The 19,930-nt window shown below is 46.2% G+C and overlaps 1 protein-coding gene across 8 annotated transcripts; it reads left to right on the top strand.

Annotated features, from left to right (window-relative positions):
• Positions 1–96: 96 nt before the first annotated feature.
• Positions 97–18,592, top strand: cfap206 (cilia and flagella associated protein 206). 8 transcript variants are annotated; one of them, XM_061704020.1, is made up of 12 exons: positions 4,439–4,525; positions 8,177–8,324; positions 8,420–8,608; positions 11,478–11,666; positions 13,620–13,784; positions 14,646–14,854; positions 15,134–15,253; positions 15,379–15,577; positions 15,667–15,807; positions 16,483–16,658; positions 16,797–16,931; positions 18,184–18,592. In XM_061704020.1, exons 3-12 carry the CDS (start codon positions 8,560–8,562, stop codon positions 18,403–18,405), a joined length of 1,605 nt encoding a protein of 534 aa, XP_061560004.1. In that variant the 5' UTR covers positions 4,439–4,525; positions 8,177–8,324; positions 8,420–8,559; the 3' UTR covers positions 18,406–18,592. The 8 variants fall into 8 exon arrangements, with proteins under 8 accessions (XP_061560001.1, XP_061559997.1, XP_061560005.1 ...); XM_061704017.1 differs by lacking the exons at positions 8,177–8,324; positions 8,420–8,608 and adding an exon at positions 97–182 and having other exon boundaries at positions 4,435–4,525; positions 15,490–15,577; XM_061704013.1 differs by lacking the exons at positions 8,177–8,324; positions 8,420–8,608 and adding an exon at positions 97–182 and having other exon boundaries at positions 4,435–4,525.
• The last annotated feature ends 1,338 nt before the right edge of the window (positions 18,593–19,930 follow it).

Below are 19,930 nucleotides of genomic sequence, written 5' to 3'. Positions count from 1 at the left end.
GACGTTTCCCAAAGGTGACGCGCGGCGCACTCGAGTTGCCGTGGCAACAGCGGCCGACAACGCCAAAGGCCTGTGACTCGCGGCGAGCGACTCTTCTGACGATGGCCGAAAGTGTCGTTCGGTTCATTGTTCGGGATTTGCTGCGCGAGGGCGTTGCGAGAGGAGGCTTGAGCGATTTCAAGGTGAGCAAAGCTAACGTGTCGGAGGCTTTCGGGTGCACGCGCGTGTCGATGACGCGCAATCCATTTGGAATGGAACGCGTTGCGAGACGCGCGCGATGGGTAGCGTCAGCGACGAGTCCTCGCGGTGACGCGCTGCCGTCACGCAAACGTCGCGGAGGTCTCGGGGGCGGAAAGCAGCAGGCGGCCCGGCCGCAATCGGCGACACGCGGTGTGCGCAAAGTGAGCCAGCGGCCTCCGAGGGTGCGAGGACAGAAGACGACAGTCCGCGCGGCGCGAAGGTAACGTTCTTGGGTAGCGCCGACATGTCGAGCTGCACAACCGCTGCAACTTGGAGGGCGCGCCAGAGCGCGCAAAATCGACTCCGGACGCCCTCGGACGTCGCCGCCGCACTCCGAATGGGAGGCGGCCACGTCACGTGTTCGATGGCCGCCGTGTCGTCTTTGCTCCCCGCATTCAGTTGCATTCGCCTCCTGCCCCGTGGCGTCGATTGGCCTGCAGCCCCCCTGAAATGAGATTCTTATTCTTATTCTATATACAGTGGGGCAAACAAGTCTTTAGTCAGCCACCAATTGTGCAAGTTCTGCCACTTAGAAACATGAGAGAGGCCTGTCATTTCCATCATAGGGAAGCCTCACCAACGAGAGACAAAATTGGGGGGGGGGGTGAAATCCAGAAAATCACATTGTCTGATTTCCAAAGAATTTCATTGCAAATGATGGTGGTCGCCTGCAAACGAGCAAGATTTCTGGCTCTCACAGACCCGTAACCTCTTCTTTAGGAGGCTCCTCTGTCCTCCGCTCGTTACCTGTATTAATGGCACCTGTTTGAACTCGTTATCAGTATAAAAGAGTGTGACTGTTTGAGGTTGTCCAGTCACACTCCAAGCTCCACGATGGCCAAGGCCAAAGAGCTGTCAAAGGACACCAGACACAAAAATGTAGACCTGCGCCAGGCTGAGAGGACTGAATCTGCAAGAGGTACGCAGCTTGGTGTGAAGAAATGGAAGACACAAGACCACTGATAATCTCCCTCGATCTGGGGCTCCACGCAAGATCTCGCCTCATGGGATCAAAATGATCACAAGAACGGTGAGCATAAATCCCAGAACCACACGGGGGAACCGAGTGAATGACCTACAGAGAGCCGGGACCAAAGTAACAAAGGCTACCATCAGTAACACACTAGGCCGCCAGGGACTCAAATCCTGCAGTGCCAGACGTGTCCCCCTGCTTAAGCCAGTACATGTCCGGGCCCGTCTGAAGTGTGCTAGAGAGGATTTAGATGATCCAGAAGAGGATTGGGAGAATGTCATATGGTCAGTTGAAACCAAAACAGAACTTTTGGGTAAAAACTCAACTTGTCGTGTTTGGAGGAGAAAGAGTGCTGAGTTGCATCCAAAGAACACCATGCTTACTGGGAAGCATGGGGGTGGAAACATCAGGCTTTGGGGCTGTTTTTCTGCAAAGGGACCGGGACGACTGATCCGTGTGAAGGAAAGGATGAATGGGGTCGTGTATGGTGGGATTTTGAGTGAAAACCTCCCTCCATCCGCAAGGGCGCTGAAGATGAAACGTGGCCGGGTCTTTTCAGCATGACAATGATCCCAAACATGCAACGCATGCATCGGGACTTACAGAAACAATATTTACGATTATTATTGTACACGTTATTTGCTTTATCCTCTAAAATGACTGAATGAAGAAGCTGTTTGCCGACCAGATTTATTGGTCGTCGTGTGTGTGTGTGTGCGTGTCTTTCACCAACGGAGATCAGGCATTTTTCCATCCCTGTAATTACAAGGGAGAGAAAGTTGGTGAAAGAAATATGGCACACAAAAGATAGACCTACAAACGTAGTGAGGATAAAATGTGAATCTATCAAACCATTGTCTCCAGTTATCTCTGTGAGACTAGCTCTTTTCAATATCAGGTCACTGGGTAATAAACTTCTCTGCCACTCCAGACTTCCGCACGCGGTACCCCAGTTCCTCTCTGGGTACTCTGTCATAGACTTTCTCTAGATCCACAAAGACACAATGGAGCTCCTTCTGACCTTCTCTGTACTTTTCCATCAGCATCCTCAAGGCAAATAATGCATCTGTGGTACTCTTTCCGGGCATGAAACCATACTGTTGCTCGCAAATACTCACTTCTGTCCTGATCGTAGCCTCCACTACTCTTTCCCATAACTTCATTGTGTGGCTCATCCACTTTATTCCACTATCGTTCCCACAGCTCTGCACATCACCTTTGTTCTTAAAAATGGGCACCAGTACACTTTTCCTCCATTCCTCAGGCATCTTCTCACCCGCTAGAATTCTGTTGAACAAGCTGGTCAAAAACTCCACAGCCACCTCTCCGAGATGCTTCCATACCTCTTCTACTCTCCCCTCTCTCTCATTTTCCTCATTCATCAACTCCTCGAAGTATTCTTTCCATCGATCTAGCACACTGCTGGCACCAGTCAACACATTTCCATCTCTATCCTTAATCACCCTAACCTGCTGCACATCCTTCCCATCTCTGTCCCTCTGTCTGGCCAGCCTGTATAGATCCTTTTCTCCTTCTTTAGTGTCCAACCTGCCATACGTGTCATCCTATGCCTCTTGTTTGGCCTTTGCCACCTCTACCTTTGCCCTACGTCGCATCTCCATGTATTCCTTTCTTCTCTCCTCAGTCCTCTCAGTGTACCACTTCTTCGTAGCTCATCTCTTTCCTTGTATGAGTTCCTGTACTTTGAAATTCCACCACCAAGTCAACTTCTCCATTTTCCAACCAGAAGATACAATAAATACTCTCCTGGCTGTTTCTGTGATCACCTTGGCTGAAGTGTTCCAGTCTTCTGGCAACTCCACCTGTCCACCAAGAGCCTGGATCAATCTTCCGCCCCACCACCAGAGTCATTTTACACACCACCATCCTACGCTGTCTAGCCAAACTCCCCCCTACCACTACCTTAAAGTCAGTGACCTCCAGATTGCATCATCTGCGCAAGATGTAATTCACCTGCATGCTTCGACCTCCGCTCTTGTAGATCACCCTATGTTCCTGCCTCTTCTGGAAGACAGTGTTCACTACAGCCATTTGCATCCTTGTTGCAAAGTCTACCACCATCTGTCCCTCAAGGTTCCTTACCTGGATGGTGGCTTACCCATCACTTCTTCATCACCCCTGTTTCCTTCACCAACATGTCCATTACAATCTGCACCAATCACGACTCTCTCTGTCTGGGATGCTCAGAACGACTTCGTCCAGCTCCTTCCAGAATTTCTCTTTCACCTCTAGGTCACATCCTACTTGTTACTAAATACATAGCCGCTAATCACATTATACATAACACCCTCCATTTCAAGTTTCAGCCTCATCGCTAGATCTGATACTCTTTTACCTCCAAGACATTCTGAGCTAACGCTTCCTTTAAAAATCACCCCCACTCCATTTCTCCTCCCGTCTACACCATCGTAAAATAATTTGAACCCTGCCCCTAAACGTCTAGCCTTACTGCCTTTCCACCTGCTCTCTCCTGGATGGAAATCTTTAGATGAACGCTCATATGTGTTTGGCAAAGTTTTAAGCCGGACGCCCTTCCTGACGCAACCCTCTGCATTTATCCGGGCTTGGGACCGGCCTATAATTTGCATTGGCTTATGCCCCCCATAGGGCTGCATTAAAGATCTGGTACTGGTCTATAACTCACTAAATGGTTTAGGTCCTGAATACGTAAACGAAATGCCAGTGGAATATAAACCCAGTAGGGCTCTGAGATCGACAGACTCTGGTCTAATAGCGGAGCACGGAGTCCAAAGCAGACATGGTGAAGCAGCATTTAGCTACTGTGCTGCACACAAATGGAAGAAGTTGCCAACAGAAGTGACGTCGGCCCCAAGTGTGAATGCTTTGAAGTCCATGTTAAAAACTCTTCTTTTTTTCTCATGCTTTTTAGAGCATTTCAACTTTTATATATTTCTTGTACTGTACGATGTTTTAATTGTACTTTTATTTTTCTCTTTGTTCTAAATGTTTATAAGCTGTTTGTTTTCTTTTTTTTTTTTTTTTTTAAACTTTTTTAATCATGTAAAGCACATTGAGTTACCTTGTGTAGGAAATGCGCTATATACATACATTTGCTTCGCTTCGCTTTAGTATTGACGTACTTGGATGATGTTACTTTCTACATTTTTAACGGGTAACTCGAAACTGTATCGGAATGCATTTTTAAAGTAACCCTTGTTCCTTTGTCGTATTCCTTGAAGCTCTGCATGGAGACACTCACAGCTACGTGCAGTCCTTCCCTTGACACCATGAAAATGCAACTGTATTTTGACATGAATTACACTTCTAGAGGTAAGTGAATCCCTTTTCAACGTTGCATGATTGTTCATATACTAAATATAATTGTAACAAGTTTAAAGAAGTTTTACGTACAGAACTCGTCTAAAACCAAAAGATGGTCATTTCACAACTCTTTTGAAAAGAGAGAAGCATGAAATCCTCCACGACAAATCAAATATTACGAAAACAAAGCAGATCGGTTGTCTCAGCATGAACTTAAAAAGTCCCAGTGGTCTTCAATTGTAATTTTTTTTAGTCTTACACAGTGGATCCAGAAAGTATTCACAGCGCTTGTGTTAGTCGTATTCCAAATTGGATAACATTTTGTTTCCTCAGCTCTACACACAACACCCTATATGGCTTCTTAGAGATTTATGCAAACATTAAAAACAAAAACCAACCGAACAAATGACATTTTTCATGCCACATTCACTAATAAATGCGTAGAAATGTCCCCTCAGCCCCCTCAAACACCCAGAAGGAGACTTCTAGCGAAAGTCCTTCAGGGTGCTTCACCAGTCTGCCGTAACAGCTATGTTGTCCTTCACGCTGAGATGTGGCTGAAACATGCTGAACAGGGTGTCCACGTGAGACAGGGGAAGGAGGAAGACCCTCAACACTGCCGCATGAAAGCATTGGGTTTGGGAGGGCGACCGCGGCGGGGGACTTGGGTCGGCAACATTACCTTGCCTGCTACCACATGAGCTGGCTTAAGCCTATCCAATGAAATGGCGTCTACACGACCGCGCTCCAGTGCCCTAAACGGGCCGTCATACGGTTGGATGGGTGAGCGGAGGGCGTTGTGGTGCACAGAAACCAAATGAGCCGACATGAGCTCGGACGGCACAAACGACTGAAGAAAACGATGGTCAATGGGGGGCCCGAGTCGAGGGCCCTCTTGATGAAAAGGAAAAAGGCCGCAAGGGAGAACCCTGGCACAAATTCACCAGAAATGCGAAGTGTTTGAGCGAGCACCAACTCTGCGAGAGCGCCGTTAAGATAATCTTTCGGAGCCCAGTAAGCCAGGCAACCAGAGTTGGTAGGATAAAGGAATGCACGTCGTTGAATACAAACATCTTTATTCTTTGACTGCCCACAAAAACTGGAGTCAACAAAACAATATTGCACCAAAACTATGAGCGCAGTAGAGTCTACCACACGCCCCCGCCTGCCTGCCTGATGGTGAGAAGCATGGTCCTCATGTCCACCACCACAAGTTGGTAGAGCGGGTTGTCCAGGGACCGAAGGGTCGTTGGTTTCAATCCTAGCTCCGACTGTCTGTATGTCAAAGAAGAAGAAGAATCATCATCTTTTATTGTCATGAACATGCATGCACACAAAATTTGTTGTCTGCATTTAACCCATCACAGTGAACACACACACATGTTGGAGGAACACACTGGAGCAGGGGGCAGCTGAAGCGCCCGGGGAGCATTTCGGGGTATCGGTGTCTTGCTCAAGGACACCACAGCCATGAGTCTGGGGGATGTTGGCGGATGGTCCAGTCGGGGTCTTGAACCAAAGGTCCCCCACGGTGCCAGGCGATGATCTTAACCATTGGGCCACGGCTGCCTCTCTTTGAGGTGCTGCAACTCCGCTTTGAGGGCTTCATGCTCCTCTTCTAACTGCTGATCTTTGACCTTGAGAGACAAACTCTCCTCTAGCACCACTAGCCCGTAGCAGGCGGCCTGCAGCTTCTCCTCTGTGGCCTCCTGGAGCTCCAGAGTCAGACGGACCACCTCTGCTCTCAGGTCTCCGCCCTCCATCCCGGCATCCCCGTCACGTGCCAGCGCTGCACCACCCGTGTCCGTTTTTGACTCAAGCACGCTTGCCTCGCTTCCGACTTGTCCTTGGGGAAGACACTGAATCCTAATTTGCTCCCAGTGGGCCTGGCGGCACCTTGCACGACAGCAGCCGCCCATCGGTGAATGAATGTGGGTGAAAGAGGCACTTTGGGCACTGTGGTAAAAAGCCGCAGAACAAAACAAAAACAAAAGCCGCACAACACTCTTCCTTTCTCAACTTCCACCACATGGTTCTCAGACGTTGTTTTCCCAGGCCATGACCAATTCTTGGGATGAAAACTCATATTTGTTTGGCAAACTTTTCAACTGGATGCCCTTCCTGACACAACCCTCTTGCATTTATCCTACAGTTTGCACTGGCTTGTACCCCCAATATTGCTGCATTAAGATAAGTAAACAAACACACACAATATAACAGGCAAACACAGTAGGCTACTGGTGAGGTGGAAGGAATCGTAATCAATTCAGCGAGTAAAAAAGTGTCATTTCCTGTAGGGCGACTTGTAACATGCACTCTTTTTGAAGACACTCACAGTAGAGAGTATTTTCGGACAAAAGTTTCTTTTGCAACTCAGTCCTTATTGTCCTTGATGAGTGAGGGGGGAAAATACAAACCTAATTCCTGATATTTTGTCGGTTCACTTTTAAAAATCTCTGCCATTGTTTCAATTGTCCAATGCCTTGTCGTAGAATCCTCTCTGTTTTTTGTTCTTAAATGTTTTGGAATCGACTCTTTTTTTGTGATTAAATGATCGTAATCATTGAATAGTTCTGTAGACTAATGCAATTCCACACCAATTTATTGCATCTCTGGACAGGTCAGTACAAATTGTAGCAGGGCTCGTGGATGTTGACACACAATTTGCTTTCACTGGTCAAAGAGAAGGAGAGGTGGAAAGCGGGCTCTTAGGCAGAAAGAGAAGAGGAAAGCACAGAGCCTAGAACTGAATGTGGGGACTTTGAATGTTGGGACTATGACAGGAAAATCTCAGGAGTTGGTTGACATGATGATGAGGAGAAAGGTTGATATATTGTGTGTCCAGGAGACCAGGTGGAAAGGCAGTAAGGCTAGAAGTTTAGGGGCAGGGTTGAAATGATTTGATCTTGGTGATCAATGACGAGTTAGCGAAGAACGTCATGGAGGTTACCAGTAGCCCAACGTGATGCGTAACTTTTTTATTCGCTGACTTGATTACGATTCCTGCCACCTCACCAGTAGCCTACTGTGTTTGCCTGTTTTATTTGGATTGTTTGTTTACTGATCTAATGCAGCCATATGGGGGCACAAGCCAGAGCAAACTGTAGGCCGGTCCCAAGCCAGGATAAATGCAAGAGGGTTGCATCGGGAATGGCATCCAGCTGAAAACTTGGCCACACAAATATGAGCTTTCATCCAAAGAATTCCGGATTGGTCATGGCCTGGGTACACAACGTCTGCCACCGGCACCGTTAACCTTTGGAAATTCAGCTACTGTGGGTCGACGACGAAGCAGAGGTGGTAAGCGGGTTCTTCTACGGAAAGAGAAGAGGAAAGCACAAAACCTAGAACTGAATGCGGGGACTTTGAATGTTGGAACTCTTGACAGGAAAAGCTCGGGAGTTAGTTGACATGATGATTAGGAGAAAGATTTATCTATTTTGTGTCCAGGAGAGCAGGTGGAAAGGCAGTAAGTTAGGGTCAGAGTTCAAATTATTTTACCATGGTGCAGATGGGAAGAGAAACGGAGTAGGGGTTATTTTAAAGGAAGAGTTAGAGAAGAATGTCTTGGAGGTGAAAAGAGTATCAGATTGAGTGATGAGGGTGAAACTTGAAATGGAGGGTGTTATGCATAATGTGATTAGTGACTATGCCCCACAGGTAGGATGTAACCTAGAGGTGAAAGAGAAATTCTGGAAGGAGCTGGACGAAGTCGTTCTGAGCATCCCCGACACAGAGAGAGTTGTTATTGGTGCAGATTTTAATGGACATGTTGGTGAAGGAAACAGGGGTGACGAAGAAGTGATGGGTAAGTTTGGCATCCAGGTATGGAACCTCGAGAGACAGATGGCGGTAGACTTTGCAAAAAGGATGGAATTGGCTGGAGTGAACACTTTCTTCCAGACGAGGCAGGAATATAGGGTGACCGACAAGAGCGGAGGTAGAAGCACGCAGGTGGATTACATCTTGTGCAGACGATGTAACCTGAAGGAGGGCGCCAGCATGGCCGCGACTCGCGTGAGGATGGATGGAGTTAGCTAAGAATGTGGGCCGACATGAGGGCTGTTGGTCTTAGAGAGCAGGATGCAGGAGGTAGGTTTGACACGCTGTGGCGACCCCTAACAGAAAGCAAGGTGTAGTGTATATTGGTTTGAAAAGAATAAGCCGGGAGCGACACCTGTGTTACTTCCGGTTTAGCGTGATTGTCAAATCCAAACACAGAAATGATACAGGATGTGGATTTTTATATAAAATGTAAAGTACAGGGAAACAATGCAGAGAAAAGCAAAACGAAGGACAGACAAACATTGGTAGAAGGAGGCTGAACTCGTGATGTGGGGGTGGAATGAGCATGCGCGGTGAGAGTGCATAGAGCTTTGGGCTCTTGTTCTCGTTCATTTACACCCAAATATGCACCAATCTGTACATTACTAGACCGCAAGTTGGATTTACGTAGCGTAGAACACAATTTAGGCACGCTGGTCGATCTCCCGAATGTTTGTCTGGTCCGGTCCGTACGGGGAATTGGTGGATTTGACGGAAAAATGAGGAAGGGAGAGGAAAAAGAAAAAGCAAGAAAAAGAGTTCCAAGCGCAAGGCGGCCAATGCCCACGGGTGTTGGTGGTCGCAAGACGCTCGGAGCGGACGTGCGCGTTCACTGAACTCCGGATTGACATGAGTGCTAGGGGAAGCGCATCCACCCATGTCAATTTTGTTCCTACCATGATTTTGGCAATTTTGGATTTCAGATTTTGATTCATGCATTCCACCTTCCCCTGGGACTGTGGGAGGGGGGTCGGATATACTGTGCCAAATCAGTGTTTGAGGCCGAGCACTGCCTCAACCTTTTGGAGGTGTTCATTTTTAAGATGACTGCCATTATCTGAACAAATTCGTTTGAGAAAACCATGGGTCGGAATGTAACTGTTAACCACTGCTTTTATCACAGAGCCCGCCTCCTCCCTTTCACAGGGATAGGCCTCGGGCCGACGAGTCGACGCATCCACGATTACTAACAAATAACGTTGGCCACGTACAAAGTGAAGCATGTCAGTAAAATCCAATTGAATTTCCTCTCCCGGATGTCTCGGCAATGGAAAGGTGCCCTGAAGTGGTTTCATTGTTGGCCAAATATTAAATAGCTGGCACACCTCGCAATTTTTCGCCAAATTCTCAATTGCGTCCTGCAAGTGAGGGTGCCACCAGTGAATGAGTGCTCGTGTAATTTACGCCTTACCCACGTGCGGCAGTCCATGAGCCTCCTCTACCAGGACCCGGAGCCGAACCGCCGAGGGAACAGGATGACCATCAGGATATTGCCACAAGCCCGTGGCATCTGGGCCTTATTGGCCTTCCAAATAGCTTTCTCTTCTAGAGAGGCAAGTATTTGATCCTCCAGCAATATCTCTAACGTCACCTTTGGGAAAGGTTTAACTGGTCCTAACTCAGCACACACCTTCTGATATGCTGGCAGATATCCCTCAGTCTGTTTTGCCGCGGCATCCGCCGCCTCATTTCAATGTTCTACCAAGCCATCGCCCTTGCTATGTCCCTTTCGTTTTATGATCGCTACCTTGCTTCATTAAAGCTTCCCGAAGCCAAATTACCTTGTCCTGATGCTTTATTGGCATTCCTGTGGCTGTCATTAAACCTGCTCTCAACCATTGCGGTAATTGTACATGCACTGCACCACAAACGTATGCCGAGTCTGTATAAATGTTCACAATTCTTCCTTCTGCTAACTCCAAAGCCTTTACCCACCACTCTCAATTCTGCCAGTTGCGCCGATTGCTTCCCTTCCACCTTCTCTGTTTCCTTCACCTCGGGGTGAATTTTTTTCATGTTGTCATGGGATGTTGTGTGTAGAATTTTGAGGGAGTGAAAACTCATTATGGGAAAGGGCTGTAACATAACAAAATAGGAAAAACATCACAAAGGGTGTGTTTACATGTGTTCACTTTGTTAGATAACAGACTAATGCATTCAGATTTAAATCATTAAATAGTTATTTAATTCATTGTACACCGACCGTGCAATAACAAATATTTCAATTCTAAGACATGCAGTGGCGGTACAAACAATATGAATGATATGTATGTGTAAACAGGATCACATATACAGTATGTACATACACGCTGCACTATGCCATAATGTACTGTGACTGTTGGTGGCGTTAGATATATTTCATGCTGCTGCATACAAGTCACTAGGACACCTATACTAGCTTTTGTTTGTTAATACTGACCACACTGTTATGAATACACACAAACACACGCATACACCACATACATAGTGATAAGATTCAGGCTGAGAGTAGGCGAGAACCGGTTCAATGAGGAGCCGCTGAGGGAACGGACTGTTACTAAAAAGGCTTCTGGGCCACTTGGCTTCTGAATCCCATAAGAGAGTCCAGCGAGCTGGCTTCCAACCGACCACGACCTTGTAAACTGTAGCCTTGTAAATTTGCATTCTTGATTTCGTTGCAATAAATACTCAAAAGACAAGTTGAGTGTATCAGGATTCTTATTTGGAAACGAGATCACCACCAAACATTCAAAGAACAGGGAAGAAGGACTTTTTCCTTGTGAGGCCGGCTGAATTCCTTATAGTGTCCGATGTTCTTTTAAACACACACAGTCAGTCAGTGAGCAAAAAATAAATAGGTCATCATTGTCATTTTATTGTCATTATGTATGCTACGAGGTATTATGGCGATTCTACATTCGGCCTCTTGAAAATCTACGACTCTGACGTTCTGCACGACATCATGTTCCAAACCAAATGTTTTTGTAAAGAATCTTTGTAACAGTCAACTAGAGGCGCTTAATACTTTTTGGCATAAATAATACACACATCTGTTGTCTAAAATGCTGAGGTGACCAAAAAAATGACAGGGCTTTGAGGCTGACTGTAATGTCTTCAACTAATCAACAAAATGAACATGACACCCATTTCCACACAGGAGAGTTCCTCAAGGAAATCAACTGGATGCTGGAGTGCAGACTAAACCAAGTGAGCAGAGAGATTACTGACTGCAAGGTGAAAACGAAAGACCAGTTCGATGCCCTTTACCGTAAAATCATCAATTTCATCCTGCTGGGCTCTGGCATGGGCTCACCTTCAGATGTCAGCTCTGTACAAGAGGCTACAGGTAACGCAGTGGCCGAAGTAGCAAAACAGCAAAGGGGTGAATAAACATAGCGGGGAGTTTTGTACTTTCCGCAAGGTTCACGAGTGTGTTCCCAAAAAGACTCATGGCTGTATGAGCTCAAAAGGTTGCCTCTACCAAAGACTGAGCAAAGGGTCGGAATACTTATGGCTGTGTGATATTTCGGTTTTTCTTTTTTTAATAAATCTGCAAAACGTTCAACAATTACGTTTTTTTTTTTTCTGTCCATATGGGGTGCTGGGTGTACATTAATGTGGGAAAAAAATGAACTTGAATGATTTTAGCAAATGGCTGCAATATAAAAAAAAGAGTGAAACTTTTAAGGGGGTCTGAATACTTTCCGTACCAACTGTAACGTTCCTTTTTCTCAAGGCTTATACTCACTCAGTTCAGTACATTTATCTCTTTTGTACCCGATCACACTCATATGATGTTCATGTACAGTGCTGTGAAAAAGTAGTGGGCCCCCTTCTCAAATTCAAATGTTTTTTGCAGTTTCCCCACTTTAAATGTCCCCTTCCATCACTGTTATTCTACAATCCCAATTTCAATGAAGTTGGGACGTTGCGTTAAACATAAATAAACACGGAATACAATGATTTGCAAATCATTTTCAACCTATATTTCATTCAATACACCACAAAGACAATATATTAAATGTTCAAACTGATAAACTTGATTGTTTTTAGCAAATAATCATGAACTTAGAATTGTATGGCTGCAACACGTTCCAAAAAAGCTGGGACGGGGTCGTGTTTACCACTGTGTTACATCACCTTTTCGTTTAACAACATTTAATAAACGTTTGGGAACTGAGGACACTAATTGTTGAAGCTTCGTAGGTGGAATTCTTTCCCATTCTTGCTTGACGTACAGCTTCCGCCGTTCAACAGTCCGGGGTTTCCGTTGTCGTATTTTACGCTTCATAATGCGCCACACATTTACAATAGGAGACAGGTCTGCGCTGCAGGCGGGCCAGTCGAGTACCCACACGCTTTTACTACGAAACCACGGTGTTGTAACACGTGCGGAATGTGGTTTGGCATTGTCTTCCTGAAATAAGAAGGGGCATCCATGAAAAAGACATTGCTTGGATGGCAGCATATGTTTCTCCAAGACTTGCATGTACCTTTCAGCATGAATGGTGCCTTCACAGATGTGTAAGTGACCCATGCCATTGGCACTAACACAGACCCATACCATCACAGATGCTGGCTTTTGAACTTTGCGTCCATAACAGTCCGTGTGGGACGGAATTATCCACTTGTCCGTCAGGTATATCCAGTTCCCTTGCAATGCAGTTGAACAGGCCCAGATTATAGCGCGATTTGCAGCGAAAGCCGGTTTCCCTCATGTAATCGGACCTATCGACTGCACACGCATTGCTATAAAAGCGCCATCACATGATGAATTTGTATATGTCAACAGGAAACAATTTCAGTGGATCAATGTACAGATCATATGTGATGCGCAAATGCAAGTAAGTAGGACATTTGTACATGAGGCCCCAGATGATGCGTTTAATTATGCTGCAAAAATGACGGAGAAGGCGGGGGCGGCGTAGGAGGTCCTATGTGGAACCGGGAGGAACGCCGCTTACATCATCACAGCATGTGACTAAAACGGACCAATCACGAGAGATGATTTCCGCGGCGTTCTACGCGCGGCAACCATTTTGGCCGTGTGCGCGTCAAGCTACGCAGAGGGGCCGCCCGGGCCAATTCGTCAGTCACGTGATGCAATGCGGGCGTTTTCTACTCCTGCTGTTTTTACAACAGCAGGAGTATGAAGAGGCCTTTCGCCTTTGGGGGGCAGCGTGTTCCACGAACGTGTACGTGTTCACTGCGATGGGTTCAATGCAGAGAACAAATTTCGTGTGCATGCATGCGTGTTCATGACAATAAAAGGCGATTCATCTTCTTTATGCTTGTACAGCCGCCTTGCAGAGCATCTTCCCATCAACCGACCTGGGAGCCTTCATGGTGCTCGTAAAGAGAGAGAAGGAGCAGCAGCTCTCTGAGCTCACTATGACTGTCACGGGGATTCGACTCTTCAACAAAGCCAGCAAGAAAGAACAGGAGATCAACTTTTCTGAACTAAGTATGATACGGTATACTTAACTCATTTAGTGGAAGTGGGTCTTGACTCAAAAAGGCAGTATTCGTCACACTAAAATACAAATTGGCAAAAGATTTAAGGTAATCCCCCACCTAGTCACAAATACACGTTCCTCTTTTTGGGGGGAACGTACCCTCTGTTATTCGCTGACCAACTCACCTATTTGCAGTTTTTGTGCTCTTATTATAACAGTCGATGATGACACAAGATAGCGCCAAATTCCTAACGAGGAATCGTTCTCAAGAAAATATATTGAGCATGGCTGGGAATATTCTCATCCAGGTCATTTCATTCTCAGGGCAGAATTGATTGCATCCGGACCGTTCTGGCACTCGGCAAAGTGTCAGACGCCCTCGACTTTCGAATTCGTTGTGTGTGCGCTCAGGGGGCATCGGCGCGTTTCGATGTGACGCCGAAAAGTAACCAAAAGTATTTGCTCACCTGCTTTAACTCAGATACGAATTTAAGTAAAAACCCCTTCTTAATCCATAGGATTTTATATGTGATGGTATGGGGCTGTGTCAGTGCCAATGGCATGGGTAACTTACACATCTGTGAAGGCACCATTCATGCTGAAAGGGACATACCGGTTTTGGAGAAACAGATGCTGCCATCCAAGCGACGTCTCTTTCACGGACGCCGCTGCTTATTTCAGCAAGACAATCCCGAACCACATTCAGCACGTGTTACACCAGCGTGGCTTCGTCGTAAAAGAGTGCGGGTACTAGACTGGCCTGCAGAGTGTGGTCAGGAAGTGAAGAAAGCGGGTTGGAACGGGTGGAGGAAGGTGTCAGGTGTGTTACGTGACAGAAGAGTCTCTGCTTTTTTCATCACTCTGTGCAGTGCCTGTGGTTCTGTCCGAAGCGCTTTCAGTCACCAATGAAGCCATAGAGAATGAGCTGAATGTCGCCCAGAGTTTGGCGTGGAAATACACGGCGCTGTTAGAAAAGTGGCATGGCAGCCCGCCTGAGGAATACCATGTGTCCCTGGCTCAGCTCACACAAGCACTCTACAACGTCAGGCAGCATGAACATTTTCTCCAAGTATTGCTGGTTCGTAAAAAAAAAAAAAAAAAAAAAAAAAAACTTTTACTTTAACCAAATTGTATGGTTGGAGTTCACAAAGTCTTTGTGTGGGAAAAAAATGGAAAATGTTGATATTCATCATCATCTACATGATGATGAATATCATCATTTCCTATGGCCACGGACTCTTTTGGAACTCTTGTCTCGGTTTGGTACAGTGTTGTTACTCTTCATCTAGAAGTCTATTTATCTTGTGTCTTTGCAAAAATCAAATTGTCAAATGATGACTTTCACTTCCACCGCCAGGCTGATTCCCGTTTATGTGCGAAAAGAATTGAAATCCTCCAGAGGGACATCTCCTCACAGATATACCTGCTAAAAACGTCCGTGCAGCCGAAGACAGCCGTGCCCACCTCAAAGGTTTTTGTAAGTCATTTGGTGATTTCGAGGAGAATACTGCCACATTTTGAAAAATAATTGATCGAAATAGAATTGCTTTTGAGTGACCTGTTCCGTGTTCTGATGCTTATTTTGAATTCATACCGTTTCAGCCGTTGTTCAAGGCCCTGTCAAAACTGTGGTCAGAACTTCAGGATGAGGCAGAGCTGCTGAATATCTTCAACAACATTGCATTCCGATTGCAGTTCTGTCTTACCTCGCAGGCCAAGATTTTTCCCAAAGTTCCTTTGGACAGCCTTTTGGAAGGAGTCGAAGTCAAAACGGACAAAGAACGAATGAATGAGCGCTCGGGTATGGCCGGGATCACACACAGAGGTGCACGCAATGGCAAGTCAATTTAGCAGATTATCAGGTGGCAAAGGAACCGCTTCTTCATACAGGGGAACGCGTTGATGCAGCACAGAGGAAGCAGCACGAGTGGCTCCAGCCCGGAACTGCTGACAGTCTTTCGGAGCTGCCGTTGCAGTATAATGGATTCTGTGGATACACCCTCGTTAACAAAGATGGACTTATTCTTCCAGGTCGTGTCACTGAACTTACTGGCTAAATTAAATAGCTCCTATAAGTTGCAGCTACACAGCATTTACCACACGTGTCAAACTCAAGGTCCAGGGGCCAGATCCGATCCTTTTATGTGGCCTGCGAAACTTCTCAGATTCTTGCTCAACTCTGTACCAAAATTTGAAATTGTCATAGATAATAAATAACATTGACACATTGCAAGCATTTGTTTTGTTACCAAACCCCTTTCTACAGTAACTTGAACAAAATCCTTTGACTCTGATTTGAAAAATATGATCCATTTGTTGTGTATTTGATATAATATGATGAGGTGATTAAAGATGGATCTGGTTTCGCAGTCATAACGGCCCTCTGAGGGAAACCGTAACTGTGGCCCGGGACCAAAATGAGTTTTGCTCGGCCAGCGATGCATGCGTTACAGCCAATCACACTGTTCATACGTGCGTACACAGAAATATGCAGGAATATTCAGAATGCGGTGTTACATTTCTATCCATTTACCTTCCTCTTTCCAATTGAAAAGTCAAAAGAGTGCCACGTTGCCTATCGACAGTGCATCGCAGGCCTAAAGCGCATCGGATGCATTTTGTTTATCATACGCAATGTGTTGCATGCTATATTCCCCCAGTTTAACGTAACATCAAAACATCTTCATGTGACATGTCCCTGTGTAGGAAATCCTTATATTGGCGTGCTCAAGCACAAGGGGAAAATGTATGTCTTCCACTCCGAAGAAGCTGGTTTGAAATTTGCCTGCAGCCCTGATTACTTCATTGCGCTGGTGGCCGAAAAAGCCAAGAGTTCACCTGAACTGATTCAACTTCTCAAACTCCATCAAACGCCATTTCATGTAAGCAGATAATTGGAGGTTCGTCTGATGAGCGATCTCGGCTCACATGCGGCCCCCCAATACCCTCGTCCACCCACCGTCGCTCGTCGTGTCTCCTCATTACACAAAGACAGATGAACTGATTTTGCTGTTTTACAGGAGCAAGAAGGAAAGACGCTACTTGTGAGTAAGTCTGAGAGCTGCACTCAGACGGAGGTTCACCCAGTGGCGACAGACATTCTCAAGTCATATGAATGGAATGAGTGGGAATTGCGAAGGTCAGCTATAAAACTGGTCAGTCACAGTATTCATTTATCGATATTTTATACTGATTATCCAGTTGTTGTTCACGGGAAAAGTGGATTTGGTTCTGGTGTGGTGTGGGCAGTGGAATACGTCGGTCGCTTTCCAAAACCAGGTGTGAGAAGCGAGCGTCAGACGAGGGCTGTCCCCATTCGGTTACGCGTACGTCTCCGACGCTATATTGGCAAGTGCAATGTTCACAATATGATTTCATCCCGCCACCCTCTATTCCACGGCATTGTTGGAAATACAGAATGGCAAAGGGGAAAAGACGACGGGCTTTTGTGACAGCGGCTGTGTGAAATCAGTCACACATTCAAACCGAGAGGAAATTTGCTCGATTAAGGGGCTTGAGGGAAACATCTGCAGTGTATCCACCTGCAAGCACAGGGAGAACATGCAAACTCCACACAGGGGAGGCCGGATTTGAACCCCGGTCCTCAGAGCTGTGAGAAACTCGAGCAAGCGATAAAACTGGAAGTGAGAGAAAAAAACCGAGCGAAAACAGCAATTTCGGTCTGCTGAACATAACTGCTTCCTATTCGTCTTCCATCTAGTGGCGAATGGTGTCATTAAAGCTTCAAACTGATCAGGTATGCTCGAGGAAGCATTTGAATCATATTCAAAAATTCATCGAGGGCCAACTCGGAGCTACGCAGCCCCCTTCCAAAAGTATTGGAACGGCGAGGTGAATTCCTTTGTTTTTGTTGTATGCTGAATACATTTGGGTTTCAGATCAAAAGATGAATATGAGACAAAAGTTCACAATTCCATCTTTTGTTTCATGGTATTTACATCTCGATGTGTTCAACAACTCAAGACGGAGCACCTTTTGCTTGAAGCCGCCCACCTTTCAAGTGAGGAAAAATAAAAAGAAACAAATCCATTGTTTCCATTGTGGGCCCGGAATCTATAATCTATCAAAAGTTGAATGGAATTATGGAAATAATGAAACTTTTCCATCATATTCCAATTTTTTGGAAAGGGTTGGCAGTATGTTGGCAGTATGCGCAGAGGTCCTGCGATAGAACGGCAATAGTGCACATAACTGCGTCAGGTTTAATATGTGAGCGCAATATGATTTGTCTTGGAATCAGCCGTTCGCATCCAGCTGGGAAACCTTTGAAGTTGTTTTAATCATGCCCACGTTTGATGTCGTATTTTTAATATGGCTTCAAGTAATAGTTGGGTGTTCTGTGCAGAATGCCGCAGATGGCATTTAATGACTGATTCACATTTCTAGGCTGATCTTCAAACAACAGCGACAAAGTCGACGCAAACCTATCTGAGCCACATGAGACGGGAAAATGCCACTCAAACGTGGCTGCCCAAGGAGGTCGCCTGTCAAAGTAAGAGGGATGGTGAGACGGGTGTGCCCAAACCTCAGGTGTTCCTGGCCGGCTTGAGAGGATGCGGAGGCGGACGTGTAGAGAAAGTCAACCTTACCAGATCTATTCATGAATAATTTCTGGATGACTGAATAATCATTTAAAAAAATGCTTTGCGCATGTTTTGTCTGGCTGGCTTCGTTGTCTCTTGAGGATCATTCGTGACGTTTTTTGTGTGCGTGTCAAATGTGTTTTATTGAAAGGATCGAGCAGCGTAGAATAGCAAATCGCAATTCACATTTTCATTTCGAACAAGAATAAACAAACATAACACACCCCTTAATAATCCCTCCCTCCTGCTCAAGTGTGCTCTGTACTGGATGAAGTAGCCATGGAGTATAGCGATAACGATGAGAAGTCATCAACCAAAAAGTATCTGCTCTCGGTTGTTTCGCAGGTAGTAGCGAACGAGGGCCGACCAAACCCTGCCAAATTGCGATTCGCAGCTACTCGGAGAAAACACTTCAACACGATTTAGCTAACCAATTGCAATACCTCATCAAATGGATGCACCACAATGAGGAGCATCATTCTCGGCTACAATTAGAACAGATGGACTGCAACAACAACCGGTGCTCAAAACTCCCATTTATGTATTTATCTTAAATGCCATAAATGGATCAAGGGCCCAATAATCTCATCCACCTTAACGCTTTGTAGAAACGTTTAGAAGCTACAGGATCTCGATTAGCTCCCAGGATGCTCTCCCCAATCTGGCACAATCCATCCATTCATCCGTTTTCTGAGCCGCTTCTCCTCACGCGGGTCGCGGGCGTGCCGGAGCCTATCCCAGCTGCCATCGGGCAGGAGGCGGGGTCCACCCCGAGCTGGTTGCCAGCCAATCGCAGGGCGCATAGAAACAAGCAACCATTCACACTCACAGTCATGCCGACGGGCAATTTAGAGTCTCCAATTCATGCATGTTTTGGGGATGTGGGAGGAAAGCGGAGTGCCCGGAGAAAACTCACGCAGGCACGGGGAGAACACGCAAACTCCACACAGGCGGGGCCGGGGATTGAACCCGGGTCCTCGGAACTGTGAGGCTGACGCTCTAACCAGTCGGCCTCTGTGCCGCCTCTGGCACAATCCATATTTCATAAATGACAGTCAAGGAATTTAGGGATTTCATCATCTCCGGTCCGTAATATCATCAAAAGGTTCCGAGAATCTGGAGAAATCACTGCATGTCAGCGGCAAGGCCGAAAACCGACATTGAATGCCCGTGACCTTCGATCCCTCGGGCGGCACTGAATCGAAAACCGACATCGATGTGTAAAGGATATCACCGCATGGGCTCAGGAACTCTTCAGAAAACCAATGTCAGTAAATACAGTTCTGCGCTACATCCGGAAGTGCAACTTGAAACTCTACTACGCAAAGCAAAAGCCATTTACCAACAACACCCAGAATCGCCGCCGGCTTCTCTGGGCCCGAGCTCATCTAAGATGGACCGAAGCAAAGTGGAAAAGTGTTCTGTGGTCCGACGAGTCCACATTTCAAATTGTTTTTGGAAATTGTGGACGTCGTGGCCTCCGGGCCAAAGAGGAAAAGAACAACCTGGAGTGTTCTAGATGCAAAGTTCAAAAGCCAGCGTCTGTGATG

This window comes from Phycodurus eques, chromosome 18 (assembly GCF_024500275.1).
Source record: "Phycodurus eques isolate BA_2022a chromosome 18, UOR_Pequ_1.1, whole genome shotgun sequence".
NCBI classification, from domain to species: Eukaryota; Metazoa; Chordata; class Actinopteri; order Syngnathiformes; family Syngnathidae; genus Phycodurus; species Phycodurus eques.
Note: the sequence above shows the minus strand (reverse complement) of the source record. Positions and strands in the feature narration are given on the sequence as shown.

What these genes read in the sequence shown, in the direction of transcription:
- cfap206 (XM_061704013.1), top strand. Translation starts at nt 102, where the DNA reads ATGGCCGAAAGTGTCGTTCGGTTCATTGTTCGGGATTTGCTGCGCGAG. An exon ending in TGCCCACCTCAAAGGTTTTT is followed by an intron (nt 15,254 to 15,378) that starts GTAAGTCATTTG and finishes ATACCGTTTCAG; the next exon opens with CCGTTGTTCAAGGCCCTGTC. An exon ending in AGATGGACTTATTCTTCCAG is followed by an intron (nt 15,808 to 16,482) that starts GTCGTGTCACTG and finishes GTCCCTGTGTAG; the next exon opens with GAAATCCTTATATTGGCGTG.